The sequence below is a fragment of the Cinclus cinclus genome, chromosome 4, assembly GCF_963662255.1.
Source record: "Cinclus cinclus chromosome 4, bCinCin1.1, whole genome shotgun sequence".
NCBI classification, from domain to species: domain Eukaryota; kingdom Metazoa; phylum Chordata; class Aves; order Passeriformes; family Cinclidae; genus Cinclus; species Cinclus cinclus.
The window spans coordinates 1415761-1430860 of NC_085049.1; the positions used below are offsets into that span (position 1 = coordinate 1415761).

Sequence of the window (15100 nt, forward strand, 5' to 3'; positions counted from 1 at the left end):
AGTTTTACAACCAAAGCCTATTCTGGGCCGTTCTCCTTAGTTTTACAACCAAAGCCTATTCTGGGCCGTTCTCCCTAAAGGGCTTGGCCTGTTTCTGTATTTACTGCTATTTGCAGCCTAAACCCCACAAATGACACAGACCAGCAATAGCACACACTGCTCACAGCTGTGCTGAAGTACTAGATCACCTAAAAGAAATAGAGACATCTGATTTCATAATTCAGGAAAAAAAACATGTATTCCCGAGTAGAAAAAGAAAAAGCTTTTGAGATAAAATTGTGCTCAGGAATTGCTGAAGCTTAGCTCCACAAATAGATTTTCCATTAAGTCTCCAAGATAGTGTATTAGTTTAGATAGTAGCACCTTGCAATGACAATCTATGCTACAAAAGAAGATATTCATCCCAATTTTATTTATTTTTTGTTTCATTTTAAATCAAACTCTAGGTGACATAACCTTGTGTCACCCACAGTGTGGAATGAGAGATGAAATGAAAACTTAAACAGGCTGAAATAAAACCTGAAATTCAGAGGCTGAACTGCTGTTTCAAACACACCACTTAGGAATTCCATGTGTTGCATGCTATGGGTTGCTTTAAACGTGTTGGAAAAAAACCTCACATTTATGAAATTAAACTGGGCCAGAAAACCAAAATGATGCATAGCACTTTGAATGGTGATCTAAAATGCAATTACAGTTTTGCAGCTTTCTCTTAGAATGATTCCTGAAGTTAACTGTTTTTAGATAAAAAATGACACCATTAAAAAAAACAAAACAAAACATAACAACAAAAGTTTCATGTACTAAATTGTCCTGATTTACAACTTTCTCTGTTTTTCACTTCTACAGCAGGTAAATAAAAGAAAGAAAGAAAACAAGAAAGAAAATTATATAGCTATTAAATCAAGAAGCATAAGGTCTTTCACTCTCTTTTTAACTCATCTTGAAAACTGGAATGTTTCAGGAAGAAATAGAATATAAAATAATGAAATCTCCCTCCGGTCCCTTAAAAAACAGCTTGGCTGTCTGGAATCCAAGGCATAGAAAATGCAGTACCTTTTACACCCTTCCAACTGTGTCTAGAATATTTTCCTTGCATTTCAAACAAGTTTTGTTTATGATGGCACATAAATGTCTACGGTAAAACTTTGCTTGTTCACCACTGTGGGTTTTTGGAACCTCTGCCCAGGAGCATCTTGTGTCCTTCATAAGGATTTGTATGCAGAGTTCAGGACAGGGTCTGGCTCTTTGCCAGCCCCTATTTCACCTTCTGAGTCTTGTCAAGTGCATTGATAAAACAATTCTCAAAAATCACTATGAAGGCAAAATTTTTATTTATTTTTTTTTAATACTGCACCCAAGTTTTTGTGGTTTTTTTAACTTTTTTTTTTCCTTGTGGTTTCTCAATCCAAATTTCATTTTGGAAGGTTTGGCTTTTTTCTCCTACAGCTATTGTAGGAGATTTGTCTATTTGAATGGCAGCTGTATTTTCACATAGTCATGTGGTTCTGGGGTCAGGGGTTTTAAGGGAGAATCCCAATCAATACTGTAAAACATCAACCACAAATCAAGAGCTTTGAGAGTCTCACAGCACTGCAAGTACCATCCAAGCACACAGGAATACTTTCCACACCTGGACATGCACATGAATCCTGGTAAAAGAGCTTGGCACGCTGTGGGCTCAATTTTCCCTTTTGCTGGATCCCAGGAGGAGATGATTGCAGCACTTGCTAAGCAGAAAGAATATCTGTTGCAACTCCTTACCTGAAAGCCAATTTTTTCGAAGGATACAGAGCCTCCTGGGCCTTGCTGCTCACAGACATTTTCACACAGGTGACCTGTGTGCTTTCATTATCAAGGAGGCGTCGCTTTTCCATCAGGAGCTTTTCCTTCCTGTTTAACCGGTTTATGGCAGAGATGATTCCCTTCCCAGGCCATCCCTCAGGGAAAATTCAAACTGCAGCAGCAGTAAAAAGGTAACACCTTATCTATTCTCCTTCTCGATTTGGAAACCCAACCATACCTTTTTACTTTTATATATATATATATATATATATATACAGTGCTAGATTGTCTCACACTTCCAGTGCAAGTTTCCAGCGTGATTAAAATAACAACTTTATTAAAGGGAAAAAATTGCCTCTTAGGAAGATTGATGCACAAGGGCAGGATTAAAATGTTTTCTCTGCTCCATCTACATGCTCCAAGAGGAGCTCCCAGCTCCAGTGCCAGGGGAGGGGGACAATCCAAACCTCTGATGGCAGAGCGGCTTTGGCTCCTCAGTGTGCAGAGCTGGGATAGCACAGCAGTGGAAGAACCTCCCTTATTCTGGGATATTTCCCAGGGACCAGTGAGGACTTGGCTCTCCTCAAAGAGCCTGAAGAGCTGCAGTAAACACAGCACTGGCCACGTCCATCTTCCACAGCCTCCAAGAGCCCAGTGCCCTCCATAAAAGGGAGCAGCAGAGGCTGCTCCAGACACAACACAGAGGGAGTTCCCTCGGGGACCAGTCTCCTTCACACTTCATACCATTCCTTAAAAAGTTATAAATTGCTCCACTGAAGTGGCTAGTCTGAATTCAAGAAAAATCCCAAGGTTGTAACAGGAGAGAAAATATCCTCAGGAACAGGGAGGGAGCAAGTGTCAACAAAAGAGTGTTTCAGTTATAGAAAGCCATGCAATAAGACTGAACAGATTAGGATAAAGCATATAAAGTTAATAATTAATATCTGATACCTTATATCTGATAAGCTGAAGTTATAATTTGAAAAAGCACTACAGGATAAAAGCCCCAGCCTTTAAAGCATGAAAGCTGTCAGTGATGTCACTGTGATTTGAAAGAAGCTGGACAAGGACAAAACTTATTTCAGTTGGTGGAAGGTGATGCATTTTTTTGCCATATATGTTCTCCATATATTCCCTGAAAATATCAACTTGCTGAGTGAGCTGTTTGGTGGCATTTGTGCTGTTCTGGACTAATTTCCAGTGACCCCTGTGAAGTGATCCTGAGAGAGAGGAACACACCAGTTTTAGGACCTGTCCTTGCTGGGGTGATGTGGTGCTGCTTCACCTCCCAGGGACGGGACGCAGCTAAGGAGGAGGATCGGGAACACAGGGAACACTCATGGGGAGAGCTCATATTCCAAGCACATGCCAGGAGGATATACACAACACAAAATGAGCTGGCACCCCTCTGCCTCTCTCCCCAAATCCCCTAGAAATCCCCACATCTCCTAGAAATCCCCTAGTGATTTCTAGGAGAAGCCTATGAAGGTTTTCCTTGGGAAGCTCTGAACATTTTCAGAATTTTCCCAGGCTTTTAGGGTGGCCATGATTTGCATTTCGTGCTTCCCATTAAAAGAGCAGACCGGGAACTGCTGAGTCATTTTCTACCCTAATTCCTCCTGGATCTACCAAGAATCGTCTCCTCCTCTTCTGCTGGCATGTGGGACGAAATTCTGAGACGAAAGAGGCAGGCAATCCCCGGGATGGTGCCTCGATTTCTGTTGGATATTCTCGCTGCTCCTCCTCCCGGCAGGAGCCACAGCTCGCTCGGACTCAGGGATAAGGATGGATTTGGTTTAACTGTGCAAGAGTGTGCTCTTTGGAGCCAGGTCTGACACAGAGCTGCAGGCAAAGAGCTGCCAAAATATGCCCTGCACACCCCGGAGTGCAGCACAGGATCTCGAGCAGGTTTTGCTCCCGGTGTTGCTTCACAGGAGCTTTCTGAAATAGCGCTCCCGGGTTTGAAACCTTCGGGCTTCCAGCAATAACAGGATTGCAAAGGCAATGCAGCAAAGCGTTTTAGCAATCCGTGGGGATGGAGAAGTGGCTGAACAGTGAGGAAACTGCTCCATCTCATGAGATCCATCCTTCTGTGCTCCTATTCTCCAGTGCCACCTGCTGTCATCTCCCAAGACTGTGGTGGCACAATGGAACTAAGCTTTATTCCGGCTCCAGGGGACAGGATCTTATCTATCACCATCACATATGACAAATATGGTCCCTCTCAGAAAGCTGTTCTTTGTGGGGATGATTCATGATAGTCTAGGTCCTGCTTTGAAGGGAGTATGATGCTTCTCCTGGAGCAGTGCTCCAAAAGTACTGCTGCACCAAAGGAAAAAAACAAAACAAAACAAAACAAAACAAAACAAAACAAAAAAAAAAACAAACAAAACAAAACAAACAAACAAGGAAGGATGTTGTGTTTAAGCAGCAGATGAACAACAAGAGAAGAGAAGAGAAGAGAAGAGAAGAGAAGAGAAGAGAAGAGAAGAGAAGAGAAGAGAAGAGAAGAGAAGAGAAGAGAAGAGAAGAGAAGAGGAGAAGTTTCATCAAGCAGGGGTTTTGCCCTCCTACCTTGCTTAGTAAAACCCAGCAGAGTAGATGCTGTTGGGCAAAGAAAATAAACGTTGCAACAGCCACTATACAGAGGTTGAGTCATTCCAGTGATTCATCAGTAAAGGAGACACTTGTTGTGAAGGGCAAGAAAGACTTTTAAGTTCTGGAAACACTCCTCACCCTCTGTTTACTCAAAGAACAAGTAAGGGAAAGGACGGAGAGGAAAGAGGGGGAGGGAAGCAAAGTTCCTCTACTCTGAGAAAAACAAATTGAAAAAATATTTCTTCAACATAGAAAACATTTTCACAGACTCTGCTGACACCTACATGTAATATACAGAGTAACTAAGTTACCAACACCCTCCTGAGGTTTGAAATAGGATGTTGTGAAAGATCAACCTCCACACTGACTGCAAAGCTAGCTAGGACTAAAAGTAGCCTACAGAATTTAATCTCTCCTTTTATTTGAACACCTTCTGTACTTTGATCCTCTGAAAGGAACAGCGCCCTTCAACAGCATAGTCCCTGGCAGAAACAATTACTACAGCTTTAAAAAAAAAAATCAAATTGCTGAAAAAAATTAGGTGCTGAAATGGAGGACAGTCTCCACGTACATTAAAGTATGCAGTTAAAATAAGAGAAGCAGCCCATTTTTTATGTGTGTACACACACTCATGTATGAACTCATATATGTGTATCTAAACACGTGTGTATATGCACACAAGTGTATATATGTGCACACTTACACAGATCTCTCTGCAAAACCCTAAAATAGGTATGTACATACAGATGCCTATTAAATACTAAGTGACCCAAGAAAAGAGCTTAAATGGTTTAGAAAAGAAGCCAACCCACAATTTCAGCTGAAGGTCAAAAACCTCGAAGCTGAAGAGTGCTGAAAGCCAAAGGTCTTACTCGTAAGGCTTATTACATTTCACTTTGTTTTATTCCATTTCTCTTACCTTCTCTCCTTTTGGTGGTTTTTTGTTTTAGTTTTTGTTTTGTTTTTGTTTTTCCCACTGTTCTCTTATGCTGCTCTTCTCATCTTCCCAGCCTGGTGTCCCTGCTCAATGGCTCCCTGGGAAATTTGCTTTGTCCTGCCGGTGTGTTCAGTGGGGTTTGTTCACCTTCCAGAAACTGCTCACACCACAAATATAAAACCTGTACAAATATGAAACTGTACAAATATAAAACCACTCCTGTGATAGTGGCACACAGCTGATAAGCTCCCCAGCCACCACAGCAGCTTTTCCCTATGGGAAATTCAGTGGGGTGGCTCAGCAGTGTTCCCAAGGCCCCTTTCCATTGCAGCTCGTGGTGCTTGGGCATTCTGCAAGGCAGGAGAAGGGCAGAGAGCCCCCAAAGGACAGAGCCCAACCACCCACTCTGGCAGACCAGAGCTCTGCTTTACCAAAGTAAACCAATTAACAACTCTTTAACCATAAGAGCATCTCTACTTGCAATATTGCCCATAATGCAGTATCGCAACAGCTTAAATAATACAGTATTTCTGAATTTTCCCTGAACTTCTTGCACGTGGTCAGCTTCTTATATCTTTCTCTCAACTTTAATGTTACTGTCATAATTGTTCACGGTACAATTGAAACTGTTGCTTTAAAAAAACCCCAACCAAACAAATAAAAAAACCCAACCATATGGCTTTTATAAGAAAATAAAAAAAAGAAGGCTGTGGGTGTATATATAATTTTAAACCAACTGAACAGCATTCCTTATATGCAATTCAGGATATAAAGCATCTGCTTAGATAGCTAATTTGGCTGCATACTCAGGCTGCCTGTGCAAGTCAGCAAAGCATTCATTACTGTTTTCATTACAACTTTACCTGCAGCACGAAAGCCAACAATAATTTACTTAAGTTTTCACATAAATTATGCAAAGGGATGGTTTACCTGCAATAAAACATATTTCTGCAAACTCCTGGGTGGAAATTAAGCTCCCAGCAGCCCTTCACCACAACTGGAGAAGCCCATGAATGAGTGGCTGGCAAAGAGAGGCTGGCAGAGCTGAGACTGCAGCTTCATCTGTCACCCCAAAGTGCCTTCCCCATCGATGGGACACACACACACACACATTATTCTTGAATAGCAGCTGCTCTCTGCTGTGTCAGGCCCTGTGCCGGGCTGCTGGTGGTTTAATAATGATGTTTTTGGGTGCATGAAGCAGGAGGGCAGCAAGGAGGACCCTGTTCATTGTTTGTGTGGAATTGAACGGGTGAGGTGCATTCCCTGGGGCAGGACAAGGCACTCACAGCGTGGCACTTGTGCAGTGATAAACGTGCACCCTGCTCCACACCAAAGCAGCAGGCACCACCTGGATTTCATCACTTGAGCCAATCCTCGCTGCTCCCACTCCTCTGGCATCCCCACCTTGCTCTGTGCTCCTCTCAGGAGCAGGAATGGGTGGGTGCAGGAAGGGAATCCTGTCACAGGTGAGCTGCTACACCTGTACCCCTGGGGAGAGCAGGACAAAATCCTGCTGAAGCGGATACCTGGGGGAAGACAAAGGAGGAGGAGTTAGTATCCATCGTGATGGTTTCTACAGGGGGTTGCTGTCTTCCAGCTCACGAGGAGGTCAGGTCATCTGGTCAGCACTGGCTCAGGACAGGGAGAGAGAAAAACAAGAAACCTCTACTCATCTCCACCCATCCATCAGCCCTCGGAAAACTCCCATTCCAAGAGCTCCACAGTCTCTGCGCAGTCAGTGGTTCCTGCTGCTTTGGGGTGGGGGTAAATAGCACAAAGGAAACAAATAGTAACATCCACTGATGCCTGAAGAGGCTGCCAGGAGCAGAGGCTAGGCAGCGTTAAAGGAGTAAATTAATAATCCTTGAAAGGCATCACCATGGCCTACAAGCTGCCAAAATCACCTGCACTGACTCCGTGAACATGGGTAGGGACACAGTCTTCACCACAGTTACTGGGCAAGTGACAAAGCAAGGAAGCTCTGGGTGCATTCCCTGCATTCCTCCCAATGCCTCCCCACCCCACCAGTGCAGAGCTCACTTCACCCTCCTTTGTGGCTCAGGCAAAATGAGAAACCTCAGTTCAGAAGGAGCTTTTTGCTGGGAGCAGTGACCCTGCTGTGACGAGCTACATCACAAGCATCTCCCTCCCTTCCCAAGGAACTGCTGACCTCCCCAGTCCCATCTGATCCCGGGTATTTCACTGCTCCTTCCAGTCCTGGCAGAGCTGTCCTGGACACCTGGCTGCACACCTGCACCTTTCAGCTCAAACGTGACCTGGGCTGTGCCTAAAACCAAATGAACACAGCTCACTGCCAGTGCAGGTCTCATGAAGGACTGGTTGGTTATTTTTGAGGAGGAGGGGACAGGAATTTCAGGATATTGAGCAAACAGTCTGACCCAGTAGGTTGGGAGCCAAAGGAAAAAAAATCACAAAAAAACCCCAACAACACCTCCCCCCCAAAAAAACCCCAAAAACCACAGAAAAAAACAAAGAAGAAAGGAAAGTGCAGGAAAGGAAAGTGCAGGAAAGGAAATTGCAGGAAAGTGCAGGAAAGGAAAGTGCAGGAAAGTGCAGGAAAGTGCAGGAAAGTGCAGGAAAGGAAAGTGCAGGAAAGTGCAGGAAAGGAAAGTGCAGGAAAGTGCAGGAAAGTGCAGGAAAGGAAAGTGCAGGAAAGGAAAGTGCAGGAAAGGAAAGGAAAGTGCAGGAAAGGAAAGTGCAGGAAAGGAAAGTGCAGGAAAGGAAAGTGCAGGAAAGGAAAGTTTCAGGAAAGTTTCAGGAAAGGAAAGGAAAGGAAAGTTTCAGGAAAGGAAAGGAAAGGAAAGTTTCAGGAAAGGAAAGTTTCAGGAAAGGAAAGTTTCAGGAAAGTTTCAGGAAAGGAAAGTTTCAGGAAAGGAAAGTTTCAGGAAAGGAAAGTTTCAGGAAAGGAAAGGAAAGGAAAGGAAAGGAAAGGAAAGGAAAGGAAAGGAAAGGAAAGGAAAGGAAAGGAAAGGAAAGGAAAGGAAAGGAAAGGAAAGGAAAGGAAAGGAAAGGAAAGGAAAGGAAAGGAAAGGAAAGGAAAGGAAAGGAAAGGAAAGGAAAGGAAAGGAAAGGAAAGTTTCAGGAAAGGAAAGTTTCAGGAAAGGAAAGTTTCAGGAAAGGAAAGGAAAGGAAAGGAAAGGAAAGGAAAGGAAAGGAAAGGAAAGGAAAGGAAAGGAAAGGAAAGGAAAGGAAAGGAAAGGAAAGGAAAGGAAAGGAAAGGAAAGGAAAGGAAAGGAAAGGAAAGGAAAGGAAAGGAAAGGAAAGGAAAGGAAAGGAAAGGAAAGGAACATTCAGGTGTCAACTCAGAAGGCTGTGCTCAGCCTCCAGGACATGGTCTAAGAGAAGGTTTCTGCTGTCCCACAGCAGCACGCCCTTCCTTTGAGGTGTGGTCACAGCAGGTCACTGAAACTGGAGACTCTGAGTATGATTTATCTTGATCTTGAACCAAACCTCATCCAAAGGGCTCCTTGGACATCTGCCCTTCCTTGAGCCTGCCTCAATTAACTGTGCCACATCCAGGAAAAATCCAGACATCCTAGGCTGAGGCTGGAGCCCACTCATCATAGCTAGCACACTGATAATTCATTGTTGGTGTCTGCTGCACACTGGGAATAGATCTCTCATTCTTCACTCGCTTGATCTATTTTTACATCCCTGATTCAAATGGAATTATGCAAACTTCATATATTGCTATCAGGCTATGAAGAAGCCTATTGTAACCAGGATATACTTTTCTTAGATGTAAATGTGCATGCAAAATAGAAAGAGCGTTGATACTCAGATTTTCCCCCCCCCCCTCCCCCCCCCCCCCCCGAGGCTGAAGTATTTTATCATTTCAATAATATTCCATTTTCCTGTTGCACTCATTTTCTAGAACATCTTTTGTATTGGCTCCGGGTATTATAATTCCTTCAAAATTCCTCTGGAGGGCACTATTACCATAACTATACAATTATCTACAGCCGGATGTAACAGAGATGAACACTGAATAGCCCTGCTACAGCCTGCAGAAGGCAGTGTCTTTTAACCCAGGCAGCCTCTTTACTTGTTACTCTGCTTTAGGGAGCATGGGAAACCTTAGTTACAAAGAAGAGAATTTAGAAATTATAATTTCAGAAGTTTGTTTTGCAAAAAAGGCTCTGTGGATTTGTTTCTTAGTTTGTTTCCCCCCTATCATTATCTTTGTTAGGAAGCACTAGGATTCGGCATAATCACTGAAAGGCTTTGTGCAGGTGATATTTCCCAGGACACAGAGTGGTTTGTGATGTTTGGGGAGGCATGGAGGAGTTTCTCTTGTGGTCTGTTCCTGCTCTCTTGCTCCTGCGAGACCTGAGATCCATTCCCTGTTCCACAGGGCAGAGCCAAGGCCATCTATTCCCGGATTTAGGAAATCCAGCACACCGTAAAGCGAGGGAAGGATGACAACTCGGAGCCAGGAAAGAGATTAGGACACACCAAGATTTCTGAGAAGCTTCATATTTTTTCACAACCGAGAAGGAAATCAGAAGCGAGCCTCGCAGTCCATAGGAATACTTTTTTTTTTGAAGCAGGAATAAACTCTTGGAAGCTTGGGAAGGTCGAGCTGGAAGCGAAGGCGTCTGTCAGATCCAGCTGCCCTCTCGTGATCACCGAGCAGATTGCAAAATCATTTCATCCCAGTGCCCAGAGATTCCTGAAGCTGAAACCAGGGGTGGACTGCAATCCTCCCAGGGTTCTGGATTTGACTTCCTTTTTTTGGTTGTGTGGGATTATTCCTTCCTGCATTTTCTACATTATTATGCGGAGAAAAAAAAAATTTTCTTTACTTTGATTTTGCTACTTCCTCTTGTTCCTTTTTATGTCTTGCACAGATATTTTTTCAAAGATCTATTTTCCAATTAGAATAGAAATTATTCGAGTGGGGGAAATACTTGTGTGAGAGTTATGAGGGTCTTGGGATATTTTATCATGTAGAAAAACTATACTAATACACTGTGGTTTTAATTAGGCCATCAAACAAAGAAAAGAAGGAAGGACATATTTCAGTTATGGCAGGAATTATGTACAACAATCTACTAGTACTGAGAAAGGATTAGAATAATAATAATACAAAAACCCATAAAATATTAGAATAAAAATGAACAGAGGTTTTGGATTAACTTGCTGGATAAGTGAGTGAAGTTTGGATCTGCACTGGTATTTTCAATTAATAAAAACTATCTTTGCTCACTTTCATTGATTCCCTCCACATTTCAGCCTGAATTCTCATTTTCTAATTATCACCTAGTCCAAAGACAGTCCCCGTGCCTGTGTTTTGTTTCAGGCTCTTTCCTCCTCCACAGATCTGCACTGCCACACTGAACACTCACAGCTTCTCCTGGCGATCACTGCCCTCCAGTAGCAATCGAAGCATTTCGGTTTAGATTCAAAGATTTGCAAAAGCGTAAAAGCAAATGACATGAACGTTGCAAATAGATGTAAGAGAGAGAAAAGAAAGAAAGAAAGAAAGAGAGAAAGAGAGAAAGAGAGAAAGAGAGAAAGAAAGAAAGAGAGAAAGAGAGAAAGAGAGAAAGAGGAAAGAAAGAAAGAAAAAGAAAGAAAGAAAGAAAGAAAGAAAGAAAGAAAGAAAGAAAGAAAGAAAGAAAGAAAAAGAAAGAAAGAGAAAGAAAGAAAGAAAGAAAGAAAGAAAGAAAGAAAGAAAGAAAGAAAGAAAGAAAGAAAGAAAGAAAGAGAGAAAGAGAAAGAAAGAAAGAAAGAAAGAAAGAAAGAAAGAGAAAGAAAGAGGGAAAGAGAGAAAGAAAGAAAGAAAGAAAGAAAGAAAGAAAGAAAGAAAGAAAGAAAGAAAGAAAGAAAGAAACAAACAAACAAACAAACAAACAAAAAGGGTGAGATTTTGGGCAGACCAACCTTGACACTGTCCCTTTGAAGCACTCCCCAGGCAGCTTTAGCTCTGCAGCCAGCACTGGAGCAGCCCCAGCCATCCTGGCAGGATGGCAGAGGTCAGCAGTTCACAGGAATAACCATTTCCCCAGTGTGCCAGGCAGGCATTCAGCTCCCCCTCTCTCTTTTCACCTGTCCTTTAAAGTTTAAACCGAGACTACCGCAGGTGCTGTGCACAGCAGTGAAAACCCCCCTTTCTGTTAACCCTTTGAACTCCTAGAACAGGAGTGGCACCCTCAGAGTTTCAAACAGAGACAGTAGGCACAGGGCTCCTCTTTCTGTCCCCCCATTCCCGATCCTTTCCCCCTCCACGTGTTTTTCCTTTCCAACATTCCCCCCAGTGCCTCTCTAACTCGAGCACCAAACCTTTGCAGATTATCCCAGGTGTGAGCACGAGCAGCGGGGCCAAGCAGCTGCAGCAGCCAGATTCGCTTTTTGGATAATAAATACATTATAATAATACAAATAATTCATAAAAATTATTAAAAATTTGTATTATAAATACAAATAAATAATAAATAAATAAATTTATTTCTGCTTCAGATGTGCCTGACACTTCTAATCAGAGCAATTCACACAGATCTTCAGGAACTCAAAAGGGCACAAAGTGGCCACAGATCTAGGAGCTGCAATCAAAATTTAACTCTTTGGTCCTGAAATCCAAGAAGGAAGCATCTTACCTGTTATTGGTTGGATGATCCAAATGGGTATGGAAGCACAGTTATCTGCCCAAATTCTCTGCACAGCTCTTAGAATGCAACCTCTGTGACTTTGGTTCAAGCTCAGTGTTGGAGTAAACTGGAAAGGAGAAAGCAGAGGGAATTCTGGATAAGGAAACCTGCACTAGCTTTGTTGTGCTGTTACATGAGCAGTGACCTTCTGCACTCCTGAAATTCCAAACTCAGATCCCGTTTCTGTGGGTTAGGCTAGCTCTGCTTTAAACTGGTGTGCAATTTTTTTTCATGGAAAAAACCCCAAAAACATGCAGAAGAAGAATCTCTGGTCACCTATTAAAAAAAAAAAATAGTGATTCAACAAGATTTGATGGATTAGACAGATTAAGATGGATAAGGAAATAGTGAAGGAGAAATTTGGAATTCACTGATTTCTCTATGGCATTTAGGATAGCCATAAGATAATTCTGTGGTCCCTGGAGCCACAGGCTGATGTCTGCCACCCCAAGTTCCTCACACAAAAAGTGCACACAGCATCCCATCAACTGAGTAAAAGCAACTGTGAAACAAGCCACTCCTCTGGAGTTCCCAGTTTTCCTAAGAGCCACTGCTTTTGTAACCCAAAGAAAAGATTTAAACAAATAAAATTATCAAAAGGCCGGGAGACCTGAATTTATGACAAGAAAGGATTAAGAAGTTCCGAAGTTCTGAGTACCCAATTCGCCCAATCTTTTTGGAGACTGGGTAACTAAAATGCTAAAATATTCAGGATTAAGCATAAACCTGAGATTTCATTGCACAGAGAAGCACTTTGGCTTTTCCAGGCAGGAGGCTGCAACTGAGCAGACCACAGCTGAGCACTGGATATGCATCTGTTTGGACAAATATTGCAAAGGAAGAAACATGGGATAGGGCATGGTGCCCCTTTCAGATAACAAGAGAGAAGCTTAAGCCACCCTGATGCTGATAAATCTATTGAGACATCAGGAAAAAAAAAAAAAAAAACAAACCCAAACAAAACAACAATAAAACCCCAAAATATTATTTTGGTTTGGTTTGTGGATTTTTGTGGTTTTTTTTTTTTTTTGTTGTTGTTGTTTTGTTTTTTTCTTTTTCATTCAAGCATTTCTGTGTTCTTCTCACATTGCTCTTTCCCTCACATCTGAACTGATAAGCTCCATGAACTTAAGAAACTTTGCAGGAAGAACTGTGAGGTTTCCGGGCCCCCTTGTTCTTTGATTTGCCAAAAGGCAAAAGCTTATGATCCATCTGCATCTCTGAGGTTTGAACTGCAGGTAGAATTCCCTGGAGCCTGGCCTGAAGGGGCTGCTGCTTCAGTGAATTCAATTTTTCAGGGTATTAAAAACTGAGAAAGTAAAAGAGATGGCAGGCACTGAGGGTAGAATTCTATCTCCAGAGGAGTTTAATGGGGCTTTCTGCCTCTGTCTTCAGCACAGCGTTTCACCCCTGCTTCAGGGAGCAGAGCTACACAAAATTTAAACACTTCTTTTGTAAGGCTGAGTTTGGGAGTAAAATTCAAATGATGATACTGACTTTTCCTCAAGTTTTTGATCCTCTGTCTTATCCTCAGAGAAGAGAATGAGGAGAAATATTGAAGAATTTTGCATTTAACTTCAACTCACATATAATTTCATTTTTCTGAATGTTTTACCTTGATCTCAGTGGCATGGTTAGTATATTAAAATTTAGGCTGCCTTAGTACTGCCAGATGTAGGGAAGAAGGGAAATTAAGAAAGAAAAAGGGCAACAAATAAACCAGGCAAAGCTATGTGGCAATGGGTCAAAAAATCTGAAGCAAAGAACAGCAAATAAAGATGGGAGCAAAGGACAAAGCCATCAAAGAGGGCAGTAGAGTACGGAAAAAGAAATAAGCAGAGGAAGGAAGGCAATATCTAAAGCAGAAGTGCAATGGTGGAAAAAAAAATATTAAAACAGCAGAGAGGCACCACAGAAGTTGAAAACAAAGTTGCAGAGAGCAAACAGACAAATGATGAAAATGCCATAGTGACAAGAGTAAGGGAAGCACAGGAGCTGGAAGAGAACCGGGGGACATCAGCTCTGGGAATACATTTAATTGCAGTCAGGAGGTGACCACACGTAGTGGGCTGAATTCCAAGGCAGTTAAGGGAAAAAGCAGCCCCATGTCCCCAGTGCCACCCACCCCACATGTCCTGAGCATGACAAGCTGCCCCTCATTGCTCTCAGCCCTTCTCTGCCAAGCAGGATTTCTCTTTTCTCTGTTTTTGTCCAACATTTTTGCCTCCTTAGCTGCCCCCTGCCTGTTTCTCCCTTTGCTCCTTTCTTGCTGTTTTGCACCTTGATTTCAAAGGACAACTGCAATGAGTGCTTGTTTCCATCCAGCAGTAACTGAATGAAGGGTGACAGCACATCCACAAAAACTACAGAACAATTCTGATGGAAGGAAAGTGCATCAAGGAGAAAAAAAACGAAGGCAGAAAAGGTCAGTGCAATTCAGTATTTTGGAGGAGGTTCAGTGAGCTGCTTGTGCAAGAACTCTTCCTGGTCCATCCTTTGCTGTAAAGACCAGAGCTGGAGTACTCATGAAGCACTTCAGAAATTCATGGTGAGGTGGGCTGTGAGTGCAATGCTGTTCAATGTCATTAACTCGAGCTCCTGATTTGCAGCCATCCTGCTAAAACCAGGGACAAGACCACGACACTCCGTTTGGGATTTTGTGCTGAGCACCGTGCTGCATCACTTCATGCACTGTACTAATGCAGCTTTAACTTTCACACTGTATTTAGTTCACGGCAGGTGGGTTTAAGGGGCAGGAGTGGAACTGATTAACACTTTGTTTCTCGAATAAAACCCAGATTGGGGTGGCTCAGCTGGGGCTCTGCACATCATGGGTCACGCTCCCTGTTTCAGTGACATCTGTTATGCACTAGTGCAGATAATAATGATGTCTTCCCATGTGAATGCAGCTTCATAAATAGAATAAAGTCTGTCTCTCTCACTGGGCAGAATTCTGGAAGAATCACCTTGGTTATGGGCATAGCTGAACTTGCACCATTCTCATGCTGAATGTTACTGGATGGAGATAACTATACATTTTTCAACTTATCTCTGTTCTCTGATTAAATTCTTAATCTTTCAAACCCAAGATTTTGTCAGAATATAG

The 15100-nt window shown here is 42.6% G+C and overlaps 1 protein-coding gene across 1 annotated transcript in view; it reads right to left on the minus strand.

Moving 5' to 3' along the window:
* PIK3C2G (phosphatidylinositol-4-phosphate 3-kinase catalytic subunit type 2 gamma) overlaps window positions 1-6885 on the minus strand; it is a 195065-nt gene extending 188180 nt beyond the window's left edge. The window contains exon 1 of the mRNA XM_062491554.1: window positions 6850-6885. Within this exon, the coding sequence (XP_062347538.1) occupies window positions 6850-6885 (36 nt within the window). The remainder of the gene's footprint in view (window positions 1-6849) is intronic.
* Window positions 6886-15100: the final 8215 nt, after the last annotated feature.